This window comes from Bombus fervidus, chromosome 4 (assembly GCF_041682495.2).
Source record: "Bombus fervidus isolate BK054 chromosome 4, iyBomFerv1, whole genome shotgun sequence".
Taxonomy (NCBI): domain Eukaryota; kingdom Metazoa; phylum Arthropoda; class Insecta; order Hymenoptera; family Apidae; genus Bombus; species Bombus fervidus.
Genome location: NC_091520.1, coordinates 16,512,892 through 16,532,492, shown reverse-complemented (window position 1 = coordinate 16,532,492; position 19,601 = coordinate 16,512,892). Strand labels below are relative to the sequence as shown.

Genomic DNA, 19,601 nt, shown 5'->3' with positions numbered 1-19,601 from the left:
AAAAATTAAATACTCGTGATTTTATTATTAAATGATATTTATACTAAGATTTTTAATATTCTTTAAAATTAACATTAATCAGTTTTTAGCCAAATTTTACAGTTCAATCATATATTTGTGATTTTAAACAGGGATTCATTGAAGTTGACCAAGCAGCTACACCAGAGGAGCGGCATGTTGCAAACATGCAGATCAATGGATATGAAAATCCTACATATAAATACTTCGAGATCAAAGAATAATTTAATCACCTCGGTCTACAAGAGATTTTATTTGAAACTGGTCTTTAATTGTCCGTTCTCGCGTATGTTCTTCAAGAATGTCATAGTATTTTGTTAGTGTAAGATAACTTTCAGGTTCGAGGTTCTTCCGAAGATTCCGAAAGTATACAAATCTACATCTTAGTGATATATGGAATACAATCTGTCCATAGGGAAATAGGTATTGCGATACAGTATCATGATGTGAACGTCTCTTTATGATAACTTGCGATGTTATACGACCACATTTAACGATCTATGATATGTATAAAGCAATATTACAAAACACCGTAGTAGATAGAATTGTTACGAGCTAGAACACACGCTCGTACTGCCAGGATTATCTACGAGACAATTCGAAAGGGAAACAACATGCCAATGTGCCATATGGGAAGCGCGTAAAGTTGTCTTCGGAAGTATCTCATACACGTTGTTTTCGTTTCGTTGTCATATATGTTATTAACAAACTAAACACAGGAAGGAGCGCTCATGGTGAAGAAAAAAGAAAAAAAAAAAAAAAAGAAAAGAAAAGGAATGAAAAGAGAATCATTACTCATATTAAATGTTATACGCGATACCCTTCGATTAGAAGGCTGTGGACTATGATCAGTTACGAACTCATTGTTTTTTTCAGCAATAGGAAATGCGTATGGGATGGAAGAAACGTATCTCGTCGATGACGCATTCACAGTATGCGTGCTGTTGCGCTCTTTGCTGTATATTTCTGAGTTCTGATATTTTTCGAGATAGTAAATGGCAATAAAAGTAAACGCAGCTTAAATAATACGTGAAACTAACAATAAGAAAAAAAAAAAAAATGGTAGCAGCGGTAGCAGCTTACACAGTGGCAATATAAAAGTATAATCCGACTTAAAAGAACAAGAAATGATAAGCATATTAAATAAATAGCACTATACGATAAAAGAAATACGTGTATGCTCTATACGACACTCTTAAAATATCAGAACGGCGATCAAATGCACGTTCACCTTCGTGATTGCAGCTGTTTTTTCATCTCCGTTCGATTCCCACTGCCTGATTTTTTCAGCGACCTTTTCAGTACTTAACGTCTACTTAGATTATACAACTTTATACTTATAAGAAATTGAATCATGAACGTATCTAAAGTTCTAATGAGAAGCAAGATATTTTATCATTCCATAACAAAAGTCCACTATCTTATCGAGGTGCTGTCCGAACGTATGCACGGAAAATATTCGTCAGCTTTGTTCGATTCGGCCGAGTTATCGTCGTGTTTCCTTGATGGAAACGGACGAATCGAAAGAATCACGTCGAGGTTGCCGAATAAGAGGAACAGTTTAACACAGGAGTTTTTTTGAGTGGCATTAGTACCTCCGATTTAGGTCGAATAAGTGGCGACTGTTAAAGGCAAGCGTGTTTCTGTCCTTTTTTTATTTCATCGTTTTTTTTTTTCTCTCTCTCGAAAGATGGTTCATACAATAACTATCTTAGGATATTAATTATATATGATGACGATAATATATTACACGTTTAATGCTTATATATTTGTATATGGTCAAAAGGTAGTAGGCTGCGCTTTAGCCAGGGTCGCGTGGGAAAGCATAGCTTTCGTTTAATTTCAATGAATATTGCACGTTTCATTTTTATTTAGATTATATTTCTTCGTGTTAATTAAATTAACCATATTTTAATATATACATATATCAATTCGATAACCATTATGTATAATTACGAACAACAGAAAATATCAATAATTTTAGTCGCGCAAGTATTATGTTAACGACGATCTTTCAAGATGCTTCTACTTTAAGTACTATCTACATTAAAGAGTTGTACTTGATTTCTCTCTGTCTCTCTTTCTATCGTTAAGGTTTCTCTCTTGTTAATTCTTTGCTAAAATAAATTAAGCGAATGCGCAAACCGAGGACAATGAACAATAATCCTTGGATTCCTAAGCGCACGTGAAGCAGCTGCCTTCCTATTTAGCGAACATAGTTGAACATACTGTTTCTCTCACGCAACTCCGGTGAAAGAATGAGCCAATGAAAAAAAAAAAAAAGTATATACACAGGCACACACATTCGCGCATCGCTGAGTGTTAAAAATATTATTTTAGATATATTAAAATGATAGCAATTATCCATATGTCTATGGAAATACAACAAAAGCATAGCATCAATGCGTTAATAATAATATAAATATCTATATATAAATATATATGTTCATGTGTGTATGTGTGTGTGTGTGTGTGTAATATATGAACAGTATATATACATAGATATATATATATATACATATGCATATACATGTACACCTATCAAATTAACTATACATTATGTACCTATAGCATATAGTCGTTATAATGAACAGAAAAAAAAAAAAACATTGACACGTCGCGTATAAAAAAAAAACTGACTTGATACGGATTCACAGATGTTGAGGAAGAAACATGTTTTTGATGAAAAAGGAAAAAAAGACACGTAAAATGCTTCTCTTTCTTTTAATCGCGATATCATTCCAATTATTAAGTGATTTTTACCCATTATACGACGAAAGAACAAAAAGAGAACAGAGATGGTACGCGACCATATGTCGATTGGCCTACGTTGGCGGATGTGCTGTTGCTCATCATACGTTATATTTGTCGAAAGATATGATGCGAACAGCACCTGTAGTGCTTGCCAAATTTACCTTGCGTACCATCTTCTGAATAGCGTAACGCACTTTCGCCATAGATATTGGCAGAGCTTTATACACGCTGAGAAGAAAGACAAAAGGAAAAGAAGAAAACAGAAGAAGAAACATCCCTTCGATCAAATGTTGAGGTTAGAAACAAAAAAAAAAAAAAAAGAAAAATGTTTCTTCAATGACAATTGATCAGGGAAACGCGAAGATAAATCTGTCATCAGTATTAAGGACAAGAAAAGCTTGAAAAGCCCCTTCGAAGCATATCAGTTTTAGTCTGTTGGTTTGGCGGCAGCATCCGTCAGTCTCTCACTTCAAGATATTGTGAATTTGCATCGAGCCACTCTGTATAAGTTTAAGAATTGATTTTTGTAAAGAGGTAATAAATATTTACCGAGGTAATTAAACTTTAGCTTAAAGAAAAGAAAAAAAAAATGTGGAAAAAAAGATACGTGAGAAGTGAGGAATAGGAAGAAGAAGAATAATAAGAAGAAGAAGAAGAAGTAGAAGAAGAAGAGGAAGGAGAAGAAGAAGAGGAAACAAATTTAAGAATGAAGGAACAAAATGAGAAAAATAAATACGTCCTTTGCGTAGCGGTTCGGACTTAGAAGTCGGCGAAAATGGGAATAATAACGGAACTAAACTTTATTTTTGCAGTTCTTTCGGTATAGATCGATTCTTACGATTCTATCGATTCAATCGCGTCTTCGATGAACTTTAATATCGTAACAATGATGAGATGCGAGAGCAAGATTGTACGTGCAATATATACTCGTGTACACGCCTATACACAGCGCTGTATTAGTTTTCGATCTTACTTCCTGCATTCGTTGCCATTTGACAACAAAGCGATTTCAAAGTTTAAATCAAAGTTCACGTCGGTATCGCATTTTTATATGTTATTATACGTTGTTCAGTAATGTATCGTTTATCGGCAGCTGAATATCTCGACTAAGATGTTGGCTTTGTGCGAACCGATTGATCGACGTTGCATGGGCTTAATCAGCGTCGTGGTTCGATAAAAAAATCTGATATTTCATATGAACGCCCACTTGGTCGAACCGAAGCAAAAAAAAAAAAAGATAAAGAAAGAAAAAAGAGAAAAATCGAAGAAACACGATGGATAATTTTTTAGTTGCCTTTAATTGTAGGATCGGAAACTACACGTTTGCTATAGAACGTTTCTGTGACCGTTCTTCGACGAGTAGAAAAGTTACTAACCGGAGGATTAAAACTAACTCCCCCGTCTCCCTCTTTCTCTCCATCACACAAGGATTTCTCCTCGCCACTCACAAATTTTATCGCATTAATACACTCCGTGAAAAGAACGTATTGTGTTTGTGGATATATGTAATTTTACTTATCAATAAATAAATTACAAAGATAATTACTAGTTGAACGTTAGTTACTTTTCGGCAGCGGCAAAAATTTCTTTTCATTTAATATCTCCTTATGAATAACGTATCAATCATATTTGCAGAATATTTATATCTGAAGATATTCACAAAGTAAATGATATCGTTTATTAATATTAAGATTTTATCATGCAATGAACTAAGTTCATATGTAATATGTAGTATACACGGTATAATTTTAAATATGAATCAATAGCATTTAGTGTTAATTACATATAAGTATAGTTCAGAGTAAAAATCTTAGATAACCAAATTTCTAAGAAAATCTATTTTTTGAGTGTTATTAGATATCGCTGGTATATCTTTGTGATTAATTCATCTGACGCGACTGCATTACCTAATACGTAACATCAGCGATCGTAGAAATGTAATTTGTTGTTTGTCGTTCATTGCCATTAGTCTGACGAAATTGGTACCGAAACAACGCATGTACATATATGTACGCTTCTTTGGTTTCTTTAGCTATCGTTCCAAATACCACAGCTTAGAGACATACACGTATCTAGTAAGTATTCCTATTGATATCGATAATAAAATTATTTGTTATATATATGTACTTCTTAATTGTTATATTGTTGATATTATCATTTAAGTAATTCGGTCTCATTCAATAATAGGGATTCTCAAGCTTTTGATAATCTGTTCTAATTAGGTCAATAATTATCAAGTAATTGATTGATAAAATCTATCGCTCTTATGAATTTAAGATTATGAATGTTACGAGTCTTTAATTTACATTAGAATTAAACAGAAAGATAATCATTTTCTCTTAGCATAAATACAATAGCCGATCAAGAATTATTTTAAGTCCATCTTACAACTATGTTCTTGCTAGTTACACGTAGTTTATTGTTCAAACACATGCATGTCAATAACACTTAATTCGTACCTAGCGCGTGCTATTACGATGAGATAATGCTATCGATCGAAAAAACAATATGGCGACCATGATAAAGATTTAGGAAATGTCAAATTCAAAATAGAAGCTATTACCTAACATACAATACAATGTATTCAAAGAGTTTAATGTATGTAAGCATGATGCAATGTACATCGAAAGTTAAAAAATAATTAAACGTAATCTGAATATCCTGAGTAAATTTGATAACCTAATTCGAATTAACATCATGAATTGTAAAGGTACTAACAGGTATCAGTCTTCATTACCAATTATGAACGCATTCATTTTGTACGTATTAACGATATTTTATGTGTATTATATTTTAATTATGTTGAAAAATAGCAGTACGTTGTTACGAAATATAAGGACACTTGTTTTTGTCAACAAATAACAAAATAATATAAATGTTTATGTTGCAGATTCCACAGTTATTGTTTGTGGTAAAAGAAAGAATTAAAAATTTATTACTAAATGACTAGACAGGAAACAGCTCAGATGTCACTCGATGATGACTTTGACAGACCATTTGAAGATGTTGAGCCTTTACAATGGGGAGCATTACGGGAACTATGTCATGCTAATTCAGAATATTTTGTGTCGCATCAAGATGAGAACAGTATTAGAATTAGAGCTGCGCTTATGGCTATATTAGATCATTTGGTACAGTTACAACCATTATACAAAGAAATTAGTAGAATTGCACCAATGTTTGATCTTGATGCGGAAACACCTGGTAATGGATATAGAAGTTTTCTAGTGCTAATAGACAAATGTATTATTCACTCTCGTTCTGTCTGTCATCAAATATATTGCCAGAAGGACTCTTTATTTTTTCGTAAAAGTTATTATATGAGGTAGTCGTTAAAATTCACTAAATAAAATTATTAAATATTTTTATTTAAAGTTATATTAACAAGTACAAATATTTATAGAGAAATTGAGGCTTGCTCACAGCTATTGGCATCTTTGTGCACTTGCTTAGAACATTTACAAACTCTTTATTCTTGGAGTGAACATTTAAGCGATGGAAAACCATCTCTCTTTATAGGAGATAGTCATAATCCACATGAAATTTTAAGTAAAGTAGATAGTATTAATCAGTATTGTTTTTATGGCAGGTGCTTAGGATTCCAGGTATACTAATAAGGATATCTATATATATATAGTTTTAGTTAATAATTAACTACTTTAACATTTTCTAGTTCAATATGTTGTGTTTTCAGTTTTATGACAATCTAAAACCCATATTAAAAACTATAATGGTTTGTATGGCAACATTCAGCGAAGCTTTTTATTCTAATGGTACATTATTAGCAAGATGTGCTAATTCTGTCAAGTACATGTTAGATCCTGAAATAAGGGCACGTCGTATTGTTGATGTGTCTCAACGTGCTGATATCTCATTTTGTCAAGCTTTTTGGTTTCTCAATGAGGCTGGTAATATACTGCGATTTTTAATGATAATATATGCGTAATTTATTTTAAATGTAATAATTATTTCATTATGTTTATAGTTTAATTACTTCAAAATGTCATATATATATATATTATTATGTTTTAGATCTTACACGCAGGTTGCCTGCTATAACAGCTCCTTCTTTAGCAATAAATCAAATAATTTCTATACCACCCGAAGAATTGACACTTCCTACATTAAGTGGATCAACTATCTCAATTCCAATACCAAACAGTCATATTGGAAAAAAGCCAATACATGTTAGACTGTTTAGTTCTAAACGTCGTTTAGGAATGGTAAAGAGATAATTCGATTACTTTATATATCTGTAATTTTAGCAGTATTTTCATTATTATTTTTATCTTTATTTTACCTTTAATTGAGTAGAAATTTTTGTGAATCATCAGTTTCACTCCTGTGCAGTACATGCTTCTCTCAGGTTGGTTCAGGTGGAGTAGGGGGAGAACTGCATGGACTGTCGAACGAATTAATAATTCATTGTCATGGTGGAGGTTTTGTAGCACAGACTTCGCTATCTCATGAAACATACTTACGTAGTTGGGCAATAAATCTCGGTATACCTATTTTAAGTATAGATTACAGTTTAGCACCTGAAGCTCCGTTCCCTCGTGCACTCGAAGAAGTGCTATATGCATATGCGTGGGCATTAAATCATGCAAGTACATTGCTTGGGAGTACAGCTCAAAAAATACTTTTCGCTGGTAAGATGTAAAACATTGTATGGTGTTAACTTCTTAACATAGTTTTATGTGAATATTGCTATATATATAATATTCGTGAATAAGTATATTAAATTTTTATAGGTGATTCTGCTGGGGCCAATTTAAATTTGGGAGTTACCTTAAAATGTTTACAGTTAAATATCAGAAAACCTGATGGAATATTTATGGCATACACACCAGTACTTGTTGACTTTGTACTATCACCTTCACGATTACTTTGCCTTACAGACCCATTATTACCTATGGGATTTCTTCTACGTTGCTTAAAAGCTTATGCAGCTGACTGTTTTAAGTCAGAATCAGAATCTTTTGCTGAAGTGAGTGAAAGCGATCTAATAGCGCTAGCTCTTAGTCCCAATGGAGATGAAACAAATGATGCACATAAGTTAGCATCCTTACCATCTGATTCTACTTTGAATTCTGTTACTTTAACAGAAGTTGACGGTATATAAACACACAATGAATTAAATATAAAGATATTTTTTTAAGAAAATAATTTAAATGTATTATATAACTTTTATTACAGTTCATTGTTTTTATTATAGTCGGTTTTACATTTAAATACTCTTTGAACATTCTGTAACATAACAGGGACAGAACATCTACAAGAAGAAGCAAGATCTCAAGAATATGTTAATAAATTTTTTGGACTGTATCGAAATTGTGGCACAAATGCTTCAACACATATTGGAAATAGTACTATTAGCACAGAAAACAATATTTCAAAGAATGATAAATCATGGTCTTTTTTTGGATGGTCTCTTAGTGGAAGACATAAAGAATCCAGAGAACTGGATATAGAAAATGCGAAAAGTAGTATGGAGGAATTTATATTTACAGTACCCAGAGACCCATATTTAAGTCCTTATCTTGCAGCAGACCATCTTTTAGCACAATTACCACCCGTTAAAATGCTGGTAAATTCTTAAACAGTAAATTTTGTATGGAATACAATATGCGAAAAAGATTACATATATATAAATGTTTTATTATAGACATTAGAGTTGGATCCATGCCTGGATGACTCTGTCATGTTCGCAAGAAAACTTCGATCGCTTGGTGTATTAATCACGCTTGACATATTGCCAGGTTTACCTCATGGGTTTCTTAACTTAACACCAGTAAATATTTTTCTCATCAAATAAATCGATAATATTAAATTATGTTCTATTATATCGAATTATTTAAATTTACAGGTTTCAAAAGAGGCATCTGAAGGGTCAGACTTATGTGCGAAAAGATTGCAAGAACTACTAACATTATAATTATATGAATATAAAAAATACTCATTAATATATGAATGTTAATATGCGGGAACAAAAGTTTCTTTGCTATTGTTGTTTTTCAGATGCTAATTTTAATTGATTTTTTATGTACAAAAACACAATAATTTGCAATATGCCAAAAGCTTTATCCACTGGTGCATAAATGTCATAAGTGTGTTTCTATCTACATATTTTATATTATATATTTATATTTTATTAATGATAACCACAGTATTTAAATAATTCAAAATCAAATAATCTCAAGTTACTGTACTTAAATGGTAATATCTTTGTATTAGTATTATGTTTATTGAATGTGCATTTGCAAGAAAAGCGAATTAGCTTTCAATTTTCTACTCAGAAAATATTTAAAGAATAAGACTATAGATATATTGATTGTACAAAATATTTGAGATTGTTTCAGTTCTGATCATTATAATATTTTTTGCAGCTAACACAAGTTATTAAATGTATTAGAGATAAATAAAGTATTATAAATGTAATGTGAGTTTAGTGAAGTGGTATAAGAGTGATATGTATAATGTTGGCAATAACTAGAAAATTATAAATTTTTTGTTACGAGTATTAATAATTTATGCAATTGTTATGTTATATTGTTTACGTCGATGTACATTGTATTTATCAACTTTATTAAATTATTTATAAAACTCTAATTTTATAACTTATAACACACTGGGAGGTACAATAAAAATAATTTTATTACCAGACTATGAAAACATGTAGTTTTTGAGATGTGATAAATTAATGATTAACGATTTTTATTGATTATTTTGTTGATTATTTGTTTGATTTGTTTTAGGGCGTAAAGTTTTTTGTAATACATGAGCATCTGCAGGTTCTATTCGTTTGTAATAATGTTCCTTTGTTTCTACTATTTCAAAACCAAATTTTTTATAAAAGTCAATAGCCCCTTCATTACTTATCTGAACATGACTGTAAACAAGAAGTAACATATAAAAGTAATAATTATTATTTATATATGAATATTTGCAAATGGAATTTTATATGTTTAATAAATTTCATTAAATACTTACAGAAAGATTGAATCAAAGTTTCCATCTTTGTAAACATAATTTAAAACATGTTGTACCATTACAGTACCTATTCCTAATCTTCTATAAGGATAGAGACATCCTAATGTCATAATATACAAACGCCTAGAATTTTCAGAAGTATCTACTCGGCAACAAACTGCACCAACCTGAAATTAATAATATTATAATCTATTAAATTAATAGCAATTTTTATTCAAAATATTGACATGTTTTTCAATGTATTGTTTGAATATATAAACAAATATGACATACCACTATATCATTGTAATATGCAAGCTTTGCTAGCTCTCCTGCTTCTAACACATCTTTATAAAATTTTTCATTGTACGAGACTGGAAACACCACTTGGTTAAGGAGTTTGAGCTGTTTTATATTATGTGGTGTTACATCTCCTAACTCTATTTTTGATCTGTAATTTTTAATTTTCCACTTTTACTTGGTGTAAAATATATTTATAATAATTTATTCATACATCACATACAAATTTGAAAATATTATATGTATATATACATACATGCACATTGATATCATTAAACATGTTTTTATCTATCAAAACAAAAGATTTTAAAGACCGCGAAATTATAAAATTTTTATGGAATTCATATTTTGTTACTTTCAATAATTCTTTTTCTAGAAATTATTGTACTTGAAAGATTATTTTTACATTCATTCATTACTTTTTTATGCTGTAACTACGATTTTCTAATTACACGTCTTTAAATAAACATGCCCTTGAAAACACGAATATTTAAAATTTCAATTTACAGATAGTTATAGCACATCACAAGTGAAAGAAAAATGATCGTATAGATCTTCTAATAATATGTTGGAATAAAACGAATGTAATTGTTTTTAGAATGTTTTGATTCGTAATATAACAATATAACCTTAAAATTTTTTAGACTTACCTAGTCATATTAGGAAGTACAACAATTTTTAACGCTTCTCGAATAAATAACAATAACAAATTTCGATATTAATTGTTTTATAAGTTAATTACAAAGAAATAAGCCGTATACATTACACAATAACGTTACGCGGCTTCGTCCTTCTTATGCTGAAATTTTATTAGTGGAGTAGGTTAAATATACATATATCTGCTTCTTCACATTTCGATAGGTTTTCGAATACATAAAAATTTATTAATTATTTGTGAATAACATATTTAATTGTAAGAAAAAGTAATATCATGCGTATTATTATATTTAAATATATATGAAAACAATGCATTACATTTTTGTATATTATATATTGAAAAATATATATACTCATAAAATTTCAATTCAACAGACTTTTTTCAGATCCAACTGAATTCAATAATATGTTTTATTATATTTCAAATTTGTGCGTAGTTATATCATTATTGTACGTTTTATTATATTGTCAAGGTGTAATATAAAATGTATTCACAAAATCTAAATAAAAAATAATAATATAAATATATGGAATACTCTACGACGCAAATTACTTATCAATAATTTATGTATTCATTACTTATTAGTAATTTGATTATTGTCACAGAATTTGATTTACTATACATAATCAGTTAAGTAGCTGCAAAACTTAAATTTAACAATATACATTACACTAAAATAGGCAACTGTATAATAATTTTATAGAAATATATAATTATAAAGCTATATATGAAAATTTCGGCCAAATTTAAGAATGCTATCGCCGTTTATGATTTTATACATTTAATTTATATTGTAACTTAGAAATAATATTAATCATTGTGGTACAGACACAAAGAAACAAAAATCATAATGTCATATGCTTATTTATGATATAATATTATATACATAAAAAATTGTACCTTTTTTTAAAGTATATAGAAATAAAATTACATAATTTGGTTATAGTAAATTATTTATAAACCTTACATTTCTTTTTTAATATAAGAGAAATTTGTGTCATAAAAAATATATTATATCAATAATAATAAATGTTTCAATAGAAATGATATCGTACGACACTAGAGACACGTAGTGTCAAAAGCGTACTATTAAACGTCAATGTGAAACGTAGCATTAAACGCCAATGTGCAGCGTAGTATTAAGCGTCGATGTAAAGCGTAGTTTATTGTTTATATAAGTTTATATAAGTTTTTCGTTTCGCTTTTTTATAATAATGTCTAATAATAAAAGAGAACATAATGGAAGCGATAATGAGGAAGATTGGGTTGGACCATTACCTTCAGAAGCTGTATCTCGAAAGAAACAGAAAGGTATACATGTATAACCTATTCTATGTTTATTGTTTTTGACATTTTATAGAAAATGAATGTGTTCTTTCTTATTTATATGTTTTATTTTTTATATCGTATAAAATTTCAATATGATTCTTAAATATAACTGAGAAGTGAAAATTTATTTTTATAAGATAAATATGACACAACTATATAAATAATTAATTGATTTTAGTATTGAAATTTTTTACCTTTGATAAGTTTGTAATGTTAATTACATGTTTTTCATTATCAATAAATGTAATTTATAATTTTGGAAAATACAATATTTTGTATATATATAATTTTTAATGTTTTTTATTTAACTAAATTCAATGTTAATTTTACAGTTCTTGGATATGAACAAGTATACATAGACAATTTACCATGTTGTGAATGTTACGAAAAATCTTATATGCACAGAGATGTAATCACCCACATTGTGGTAACAAAGTTAGTATTTATTATTATATATAATATTATCTCTTAAATAATAATATAATGTTTATAATATAAATTTGTGTTTTGTATTTGTACAGATCAAATTTTGTAATAACAGGTAGTTCCGATGGACATGTTAAATTTTGGAAAAAACAAGAGGAGTTAGTAGAATTTGTAAAGCATTTTCGCGCACATATGATGGCTATACAGTCTATGGCTGCTAGCTGTAATGGTATTCACGCATGTACTGTAAGCTTAGATAAAACAATAAAGATATTTGATGTTATAAATTTTGGTAAGTAGATCTTATTAGATATGTTCAATAATTTATTGTGTTGCATCAAACTAATATGACTTAATTATCTGATATTATTAACGTTTTATTTCAGACATGATTAATATGATAAAGCTGCATTTTGTTCCACTTTGCTGCGAATGGATATATTCTCCTGGTGATGCAATATCTGCTGTAGCAGTTTCAGCTCAAGAATCAAATAAAATTTATATTTATGATGGACAAGGGACCAATACACCATTACATATTTTTAAGAAATTACATATTGAACCTGTGGTTGCAATGAAAGTAAGGGGAATTAGCATAGTCATATTCTATGATCTTATTTAAGTAATTTTTATGTAAACTGTTATCATTTGTAGTACAATTCTGCATTTGAAACATGCATCTCTGCAGACAAAGCCGGTATTGTGGAATATTGGACAGGACCTAAAATGGAGTACAGGCATCCCAAGTGTGTTACGTTTAAAACCAAGTTGGATACAGATTTGTTTGAGTTTGCAAAAAATAAAACTTATCCATGTGGGTTAGCAGTATCACCAGATGGTAAAAAGTTTGCTTCTCTCAGTGGAGATAGAAAAGTTAGGGTTTTTAACTTTCGTACTGGGAAACTGTATAGAATATTTGATGAAACGTTACAAAGGTTTTCTGAATTGCAACAAATGACACAGCAGTTACCAAATATGGAATTTGGACGAAGGTAATGTTATTCTTTAATAAAATTTTAGCATAAAAATGAATCTATTTTCTAATCAAGTTATTGATAACGTCTTTAGAATGGCGGTTGAAAGAGAACTAGATAAGACAGAAACGAACTTAGGAAATATTGTATTTGATGAGTCAGGTTATATAATTTTATATAGCACAATGTTAGGTGTAAAAGTTGTAAATTTGTACACAAATCGATGTATTAGGATTATGGGGAAACCTGAAAATATTCGTCCTATGCAATTAGCTTTATTCCAGGTATGTATAGAATTTACACGTTTCGAAAGATGCTTGTATCTTTACAAACTTTGGCTAATAACAACTAATATTTTAAAAATGTATAGGGGAAAGCCAGGAAGACTACAGCAGCTATGACTGTAGAAATGGAGGCTGCAGAAAATCCAACATTGGAAATGAATCGTCCTGATCCAACACTCTTTTGTACAGCTTATAAAAAAAATAGATTTTATATGTTTACAAGGAGAGAACCAGAGGATACCAAAAGTCAAGAATGTGATAGGGATGTCTTCAATGAAAGACCATCGAAAGAAGATATTATTTCCTCTACAGAAGCTACCAACGTACAAAAGATTTATGATACAGCAATTATCCATACAGCTCTTGGAGATATTCACTTGAATCTTTTTGGGAAAGATGTTCCGAGAACAGTGGAAAATTTCTGTGTTCATTCGAAAAATGGTTATTACAATGGACATATATTCCATAGAGTAATTAAGGGATTTATGATTCAAACTGGTGATCCTACTGGAACTGGTACTGGCGGAGAAAGTATATGGGGAGGAGAGTTTGAAGACGAATTTAGGCCACATTTAAAACATGACAGACCGTATACTTTAAGTATGGCTAATGCTGGACCGAACACAAATGGCAGCCAATTTTTCATTACTTTAACGCCAACTGTAAGTTGGGATGAGTTTGCGTAATTCTTTTTTTTTTTTTTTATGTAAGAATATGTGAAAGTAGGACGAATAGTAGATAATTTATACAATTTATCAGTGCAGCGCATGTGAAAAATCTACTACTATCTTGTAATCGATTAGAAATTGATTAAAAATTAAATTGAAATCATTCACATTTTAATACACATATTAATGGTAACGCGTTAACATATTAATTAATATTAATGTTATATTTGTTTCAGCCTTGGTTGGATAATAAACACAGCGTATTCGGTAGAGTGGTAAAAGGAATGGAAGTTGTACAAAATATTAGTCAAGTAAAAACAAATCCGAAAACTGATAAACCTTATGATGATATTCGAATAGTTAGTGTTACTGTGAAATAATGTCTCTAATTTTAATAAAATAATGATATTGAATTTATGATATGCTATATACACATCCTTTTCGGAACACTATTCTGAATCCTTTTCTTCAGTCTTCTCTTGCTCTATTTTGTAAAGCAGAGCTCGTATAAAATTATACATTCCCGTTAAACACGTAAATGCGTTTACACTGAATAAATTATAGTTCTTTGGTGTGATGATCAGTGAATACCTGATGGATAAATAATTTGTAAATCTTACTTCTTTCGCTTAAAACGATATGTTTGTTGTATACATTTTTACAAGGAAAACAGCGTCGTTTAAATAATACCTGGACCATATGGCACCAGTAATCATCAGACTCGCAGTTTGCGTAAGAGAAATCGTGTTTGGTGGTCGCTTCATGTCACCCAATCCTGCTAACACCAAACCCCATTTAAATGTAGGTGCCCAAAAGAATACAGTAGTCGGTCCTATATTAATAAAAATATTAACAACAAATTAAAAGCTTTTATGGACTGTCTTCGTGAAAAATTTTCCCAACCTGCAGGATGTAAAAAAACAGGACGAAGTTTTGCCGGAAGGAGGCAAGATATTCGTATCATTAACCGTTGGTAAGCACTTTTCTTCTTCGGTGGAGGCATCGTATGATGGTAATTAATTTTTGTTTATTCGATCGTAAAATCTTTTTTTGTCATAAAGTTTGACAGGAAAAAAATGATATGTGGGATAATAGAAGGTTTGATACTGAAGTTTGATTATATCTAGTGATGTTAATAAATAAAGCTTATTTCGAGAAATTGAAAATATGAACACGTTTAGATAATATAAATATTTGTAATTATAGTTAATTAATTAGGATAACAATTAAGATATTACTTATTTTATAGATGCGTTTATGGCTACAATTGTGATACCATTGTGTATTAGATGATCTTAAATTAAAAAAGACGTACGTATAAAAAAGTAAAAGAACATTTTGTTTATAAACTTGTGTAATAAAAATTATTAGAATAATTTATCGTAATAAGGAACAGAAAATTGACATTTTTTCTATGTAAAAATTATATTTTGAGTATAAAATTTCATTTCAGATTTTTGCTTTTCATATATTATCCTATTATATTATTATATGTTATTCTTCTGCAAAATATTTCAATATAGATCGCAAAATATTGAAATACAGATAATTTCACAAATATTTATTTTGTCAAGTATTTTTCATAGAAATTTAAAACAAATGATATTTGTTGGTAACTTTTTGATTACGATTCGAAAATTGTTCATTTTGTATTATGTTTAAGACGATATAACCCACATGGCATAAAAATATAATTCATTAAATTTTAAGAAGATTTTCACGAATGTCGTCAATATTAAGACACAGCCGAACTTCTGTAATATTAAATTCAAAATGAGTTGTCGCGATATCAGTGTAAATCAGGGAACATGGAACGATTTGGAGGAAATGAAATATTTGCTTTGCGCTATCGAGTGTTGGTACGTTTACCCTCGTTATTATCTTCTGGATAAAAGACTTAAATTTTATGCAGTGATAAAGGAAATAATATTTCTACTACTAAAAGCAGAACTATGTGAAATTGCTTAGTTTAAACGTATATAAATCATTATTTTTCTGAATTATTTTTATTTATGTATACAGCAATATGTTCTATACGAATGTGGTTCGATTTCATGCAGGAATCTTGATGGAATATTTTTATTTCTTCCTCTTTTAATTATTCTACATTCATTATTCATACTCAAGATCTAATTTATTTCACGTACATCATAATAACTCACAGTAGTTTCACACGAACGAGTTTCTAAAATCTAACGATAGGAGAATAAACTAAATAACAAACAAGCTGCACAAACGACACAAGGAGAATACAGAAGATTTAGAAATTTGAATTTCTGTAAAAAGAATATCTAAAGAATCGAGATTACGTTTTCCTCTATCTTTTAAAGAACGCCTCTTAAAGCAAGTATCTTAAAATAATGCAACAAGAATTTAGAAAGTACGAGCAAGTTTGTAAAACCTAACCTAAATAGAAGAATAAACTAAATAACAAAAAAGTTTACACGAACACAACATAGGAAAGAATGTAGAAAACGTAGAAGATTGAATTTTTGTAAAAAGAAAACTACCCGAAGAACAGAGATTACATTTTTCTCAAACTTTTCATAAATGTCTCTTGCAGCAAGTGTCCTAGTGTACCACCTCCACCCACGTGTTCCGTTGTATTACCACCGAGAATCGAGGAGTTGTGTCCAGTTATTCCTCCTCAGAGACCCTGCTGTCCGCCTCCTCGTTGTCCACCAACCCCCTGTTGTCCACAACCACGACCTTGTCCAATATCAGCTTCTTGTTGCGCGCCGTTACCACCCTCTTGTTCGCCATCACCTCCTTGTTGCCGGATACCTATAGTTCCCAGTCCTACTTGTTTCCCACCACCAATGTGTGCTCCACTCCCATCGAAACCTTGCGTTTCACCTTCTCCACTGCCGTGCTATCCAAGTGAGTTGTTATAAAGTGCTTTATCTAGAGCGCCGTTTTCTGTAATCGGCTGATCTTACCGGCAGATGGTAAAAAGTAGTAAGAAATCTGGAACGAGTTGTCTGTACCGAAATAAAAAACGAGCAGCATTTAACGTTAAACTTAAGGAAGGATATCGATGTTTTAAAATGTATTTCTTTCCGATTTTCGCAAAATCGTAAGGAGACGCAGCAGCGCTGTAACGGGCGGAAATAACAAAAAGTTTCAATTTCTCAAAATAGAAAGTGGCAAACGTTTAACGTTAAATGGAAACCCGATATCGGTGTTAACAGAATCGGTAAAGTAGGCTATAGAAAAGACACGTCAATTTCTCGGGAATCCTTTCGTGGCTGTTTCACGTAAACCTAAAGCATCGAACACAGCCAACTCGTTCGAGATTTCGCAGTTCCTGCCATCTCCTTGCCAGTGATCGAGTTCGATGTACGCTCACAAATCCGTATCGAATCCGGTATATCCAATGAAATTTTACTCGTAATTGAGAATGGACATAATTAAAAACATAGGACTTAGATTTTGAAAGTTGCGTTACCAGTTATACCTTGGATATTGTATACGTTTCCTAGTGCGCGTTTTGTGCAATTTTGTATCTTCAAATTCATCAAAAAATTCCACGCGTGCTTCTACGGGTTTACGAAAGATTTTCAGGTGCAAAAATACACAGAATCTGACACTGGTGCCGTCTGTTTGCCTTTGAAGATTAAAATTTCAAACGCACGACCATCCCTTTGGACAGCATATAGTTTATTATTTTTCATTTACATAGACCCAGCCTTTTGGGTTTCGCCGCACTTCCGGTTTTACATTACAATTAGATTCTTCAACTCTTTAATTCTCGTTTTCACTTAAAACAGCGTATGCTTAAATTTGTGTATATAATTAGTACGGCGTGTCCCGAAGGGTTTCTTCCCGCGAAACTTTACCAGCATATTCTACAAGCAAAATGGATAAGCAAAGAAATATGTAGAACGTTTTATTAAAAAGTTATCAGAAAGAAAATACTAGGAGATAATAGGGCTGGTGTTTCGTCAGCACAGCGTAATTAATAAAGCATTACCGCTATCTGTTTCTGATATCTACTTGTAGAGGTCGTTGATTCGGTCAATCAATGCTGGCAATGTTTAAACGATCATTAACCTCGACAATAGATAGAGGTGAAGGAGGATCGATTCTTTTGCTCTACAGATCATCGGATATCGCGTCAATGGACTTTCATTCGTCGCTGTAACCGCGAAGAGGGATGGTCGTTAAAGACGAATTAAGATGGCGTTAGGAGTTATCGCGAAGGATTTCCGACGTATTTGCCGCTATCGAGAAAAGAAATTTAGTAATGCGATAGATTCGATTTGCTGTCGTAGACGCCAGTGCTGCGTCCTTAAATGGCGGACAATATTTTAAAATGTAATTATAACGTAGACCGACATAATTTATCCCTAGCTGTGCCGATAAAGTTTCGCGGGAACAAAAATGGTATTTTATAGTAGCATTTTATGCCTCGTACGAGCTCCGAGGAAATGTTACAAAAGCGTTGGCGATGTTAACGAGCTGCGAATAGAACACACTACGCGATAACTTAATTTCTTCGTAGTTTAATAACAATCAAGTACGTTAACCAATTATTTATAAGATTGTATTTCGTATATTGCTTCATATTTTGTAGTTTCGTACTGTTGACGATGACGAGATCTCACGTGTTACCATACGAAGAAAAACGACAGAGTATCGAATTGAAAATTGAATTGAACACGAGTAAGCTGTGGAACGTATACGTAGGTAATACAATTGTTCGGTAGGTAACATTGATATTGATCGAAGATTGATCGATATTTGCTTTTGTTTTTAAATATATTTCGTTAAATCTTCGCTTTTTTAGTTCGATCGCGTACACGATGATAAGTGGGGGATTTTAATTTAGCAGGTGTCAGTGGGAACAGTTTTGGAAAATTTATTTGATATCTGGACACGGATTGTCTATCGATTTCGAGCAATGATCGAAGTTAAAAAAAAGTGTAAAAATTTGTAGAAGAATCGTTCCGAATTTGTATGATATATAATATTTATTTTAAACTTCGATGTACATTGAGAATCTTCGCACAACGTGATATGAACACAACAAATAAAATAATGCACGAAACGCTTAATGGGTATAGATTGTTTGAAATGTTTAAAAATCATCTGTATTTTAATCCGTATTAATACGTTGATCGATGTATTCATCTATTACTCGCTTATTAACGTAATTTCAAATTCTATCACATCGAATCGCTTTCTGTTTAATTTTTAAAATTTGATTCCTGCCCAAGTT

At 30.9% G+C, this 19,601-nt stretch overlaps 5 protein-coding genes and 1 long non-coding RNA gene across 15 annotated transcripts in view; 4 read left to right on the top strand and 2 right to left on the bottom strand.

Annotated features, from left to right (window-relative positions):
• Window positions 1-4,314, top strand: part of Appl (amyloid-beta-like protein) — a 49,133-nt gene extending 44,819 nt beyond the window's left edge. For 5 of the 6 annotated variants that reach the window (XM_072001632.1, XM_072001635.1, XM_072001633.1 and 2 more), the window contains one exon: window positions 132-4,314. In XM_072001632.1, the coding sequence (XP_071857733.1) occupies window positions 132-242 (111 nt within the window). In that variant the 3' untranslated portion in view covers window positions 243-4,314. The remainder of the gene's footprint in view (window positions 1-131) is intronic. The other variant, XR_011799630.1, reaches the window with a different exon arrangement.
• Window positions 4,315-4,618: 304 nt separating this feature from the next.
• Window positions 4,619-9,444, top strand: Hsl (hormone-sensitive lipase). Of its 3 annotated transcripts, none has more exons than XM_072001628.1 (10): window positions 4,619-4,847; window positions 5,663-6,097; window positions 6,176-6,377; window positions 6,467-6,680; window positions 6,805-6,995; window positions 7,139-7,421; window positions 7,524-7,886; window positions 8,034-8,359; window positions 8,438-8,563; window positions 8,639-9,444. In XM_072001628.1, the coding sequence occupies exons 2-10, from the start codon at window positions 5,715-5,717 to the stop codon at window positions 8,705-8,707; spliced, it is 2,157 nt and encodes a 718-aa protein (XP_071857729.1). In that variant the 5' UTR covers window positions 4,619-4,847; window positions 5,663-5,714; the 3' UTR covers window positions 8,708-9,444. The 3 variants fall into 3 exon arrangements, with proteins under 3 accessions (XP_071857729.1, XP_071857730.1, XP_071857731.1); XM_072001629.1 differs by lacking the exon at window positions 4,619-4,847 and adding an exon at window positions 4,996-5,390; XM_072001630.1 differs by lacking the exon at window positions 4,619-4,847 and adding an exon at window positions 5,430-5,531.
• On the bottom strand, window positions 9,337-10,878 carry San (Probable N-acetyltransferase san). Of its 2 annotated transcripts, none has more exons than XM_072001644.1 (4): window positions 10,692-10,878; window positions 10,036-10,192; window positions 9,763-9,929; window positions 9,337-9,661 (listed from the first exon to the last, which is right to left on the bottom strand). In XM_072001644.1, the coding sequence occupies exons 1-4, from the start codon at window positions 10,697-10,699 to the stop codon at window positions 9,487-9,489; spliced, it is 507 nt and encodes a 168-aa protein (XP_071857745.1). In that variant the 5' UTR covers window positions 10,700-10,878; the 3' UTR covers window positions 9,337-9,486. The 2 variants fall into 2 exon arrangements, with proteins under 2 accessions (XP_071857745.1, XP_071857744.1); XM_072001643.1 differs by lacking the exon at window positions 10,692-10,878 and adding an exon at window positions 10,298-10,442.
• Window positions 10,879-11,846: 968 nt separating this feature from the next.
• Window positions 11,847-14,797, top strand: LOC139986366 (peptidylprolyl isomerase domain and WD repeat-containing protein 1). Its single transcript, XM_072001639.1, has 8 exons — window positions 11,847-12,010; window positions 12,361-12,463; window positions 12,550-12,746; window positions 12,841-13,034; window positions 13,109-13,446; window positions 13,523-13,712; window positions 13,799-14,374; window positions 14,617-14,797. Exons 1-8 carry the CDS (start codon window positions 11,914-11,916, stop codon window positions 14,758-14,760), a joined length of 1,839 nt encoding a protein of 612 aa, XP_071857740.1. The 5' UTR covers window positions 11,847-11,913; the 3' UTR covers window positions 14,761-14,797.
• A 32-nt stretch (window positions 14,798-14,829) lies between these two features.
• LOC139986371 (mitochondrial pyruvate carrier 2) lies at window positions 14,830-15,496 on the bottom strand. Its single transcript, XM_072001646.1, has 3 exons — window positions 15,284-15,496; window positions 15,071-15,212; window positions 14,830-14,971 (listed from the first exon to the last, which is right to left on the bottom strand). The coding sequence occupies exons 1-3, from the start codon at window positions 15,381-15,383 to the stop codon at window positions 14,830-14,832; spliced, it is 384 nt and encodes a 127-aa protein (XP_071857747.1). The 5' UTR covers window positions 15,384-15,496.
• A 2,965-nt stretch (window positions 15,497-18,461) lies between these two features.
• LOC139986520 (uncharacterized) lies at window positions 18,462-19,409 on the top strand. 2 transcript variants are annotated; one of them, XR_011799658.1, is made up of 3 exons: window positions 18,462-18,899; window positions 18,957-19,069; window positions 19,170-19,409. It is a non-coding gene; the product is annotated as an uncharacterized lncRNA (long non-coding RNA). The 2 variants fall into 2 exon arrangements; XR_011799657.1 differs by having other exon boundaries at window positions 18,462-19,069.
• The last annotated feature ends 192 nt before the right edge of the window (window positions 19,410-19,601 follow it).

Excerpts from the sequence above, each read along its gene's own strand:
- San (XM_072001643.1), bottom strand. Across the intron at positions 9,930-10,035 it reads CATATTACAATGATATAGTG|GTTGGTGCAGTTTGTTGCCG; the intron begins GTATGTCATATT and ends TATTAATTTCAG. Across the intron at positions 9,662-9,762 it reads AACTTTGATTCAATCTTTCT|TCATGTTCAGATAAGTAATG; the intron begins GTAAGTATTTAA and ends TCTTGTTTACAG.
- Hsl (XM_072001628.1), top strand. The coding sequence starts at position 5,715 with ATGACTAGACAGGAAACAGCTCAGATGTCACTCGATGATGACTTTGAC. Across the intron at positions 6,996-7,138 it reads CTAAACGTCGTTTAGGAATG|GTTGGTTCAGGTGGAGTAGG; the intron begins GTAAAGAGATAA and ends TGCTTCTCTCAG. Across the intron at positions 7,887-8,033 it reads TACTTTAACAGAAGTTGACG|GGACAGAACATCTACAAGAA; the intron begins GTATATAAACAC and ends GTAACATAACAG.
- LOC139986371 (XM_072001646.1), bottom strand. The coding sequence starts at position 15,383 with ATGCCTCCACCGAAGAAGAAAAGTGCTTACCAACGGTTAATGATACGA. Across the intron at positions 15,213-15,283 it reads TGTTTTTTTACATCCTGCAG|GACCGACTACTGTATTCTTT; the intron begins GTTGGGAAAATT and ends TTATTAATATAG. Across the intron at positions 14,972-15,070 it reads ACTGGTGCCATATGGTCCAG|GTATTCACTGATCATCACAC; the intron begins GTATTATTTAAA and ends TTTATCCATCAG.
- LOC139986366 (XM_072001639.1), top strand. The coding sequence starts at position 11,914 with ATGTCTAATAATAAAAGAGAACATAATGGAAGCGATAATGAGGAAGAT. Across the intron at positions 13,447-13,522 it reads AATATGGAATTTGGACGAAG|AATGGCGGTTGAAAGAGAAC; the intron begins GTAATGTTATTC and ends TAACGTCTTTAG. Across the intron at positions 13,713-13,798 it reads TGCAATTAGCTTTATTCCAG|GGGAAAGCCAGGAAGACTAC; the intron begins GTATGTATAGAA and ends AAAAATGTATAG.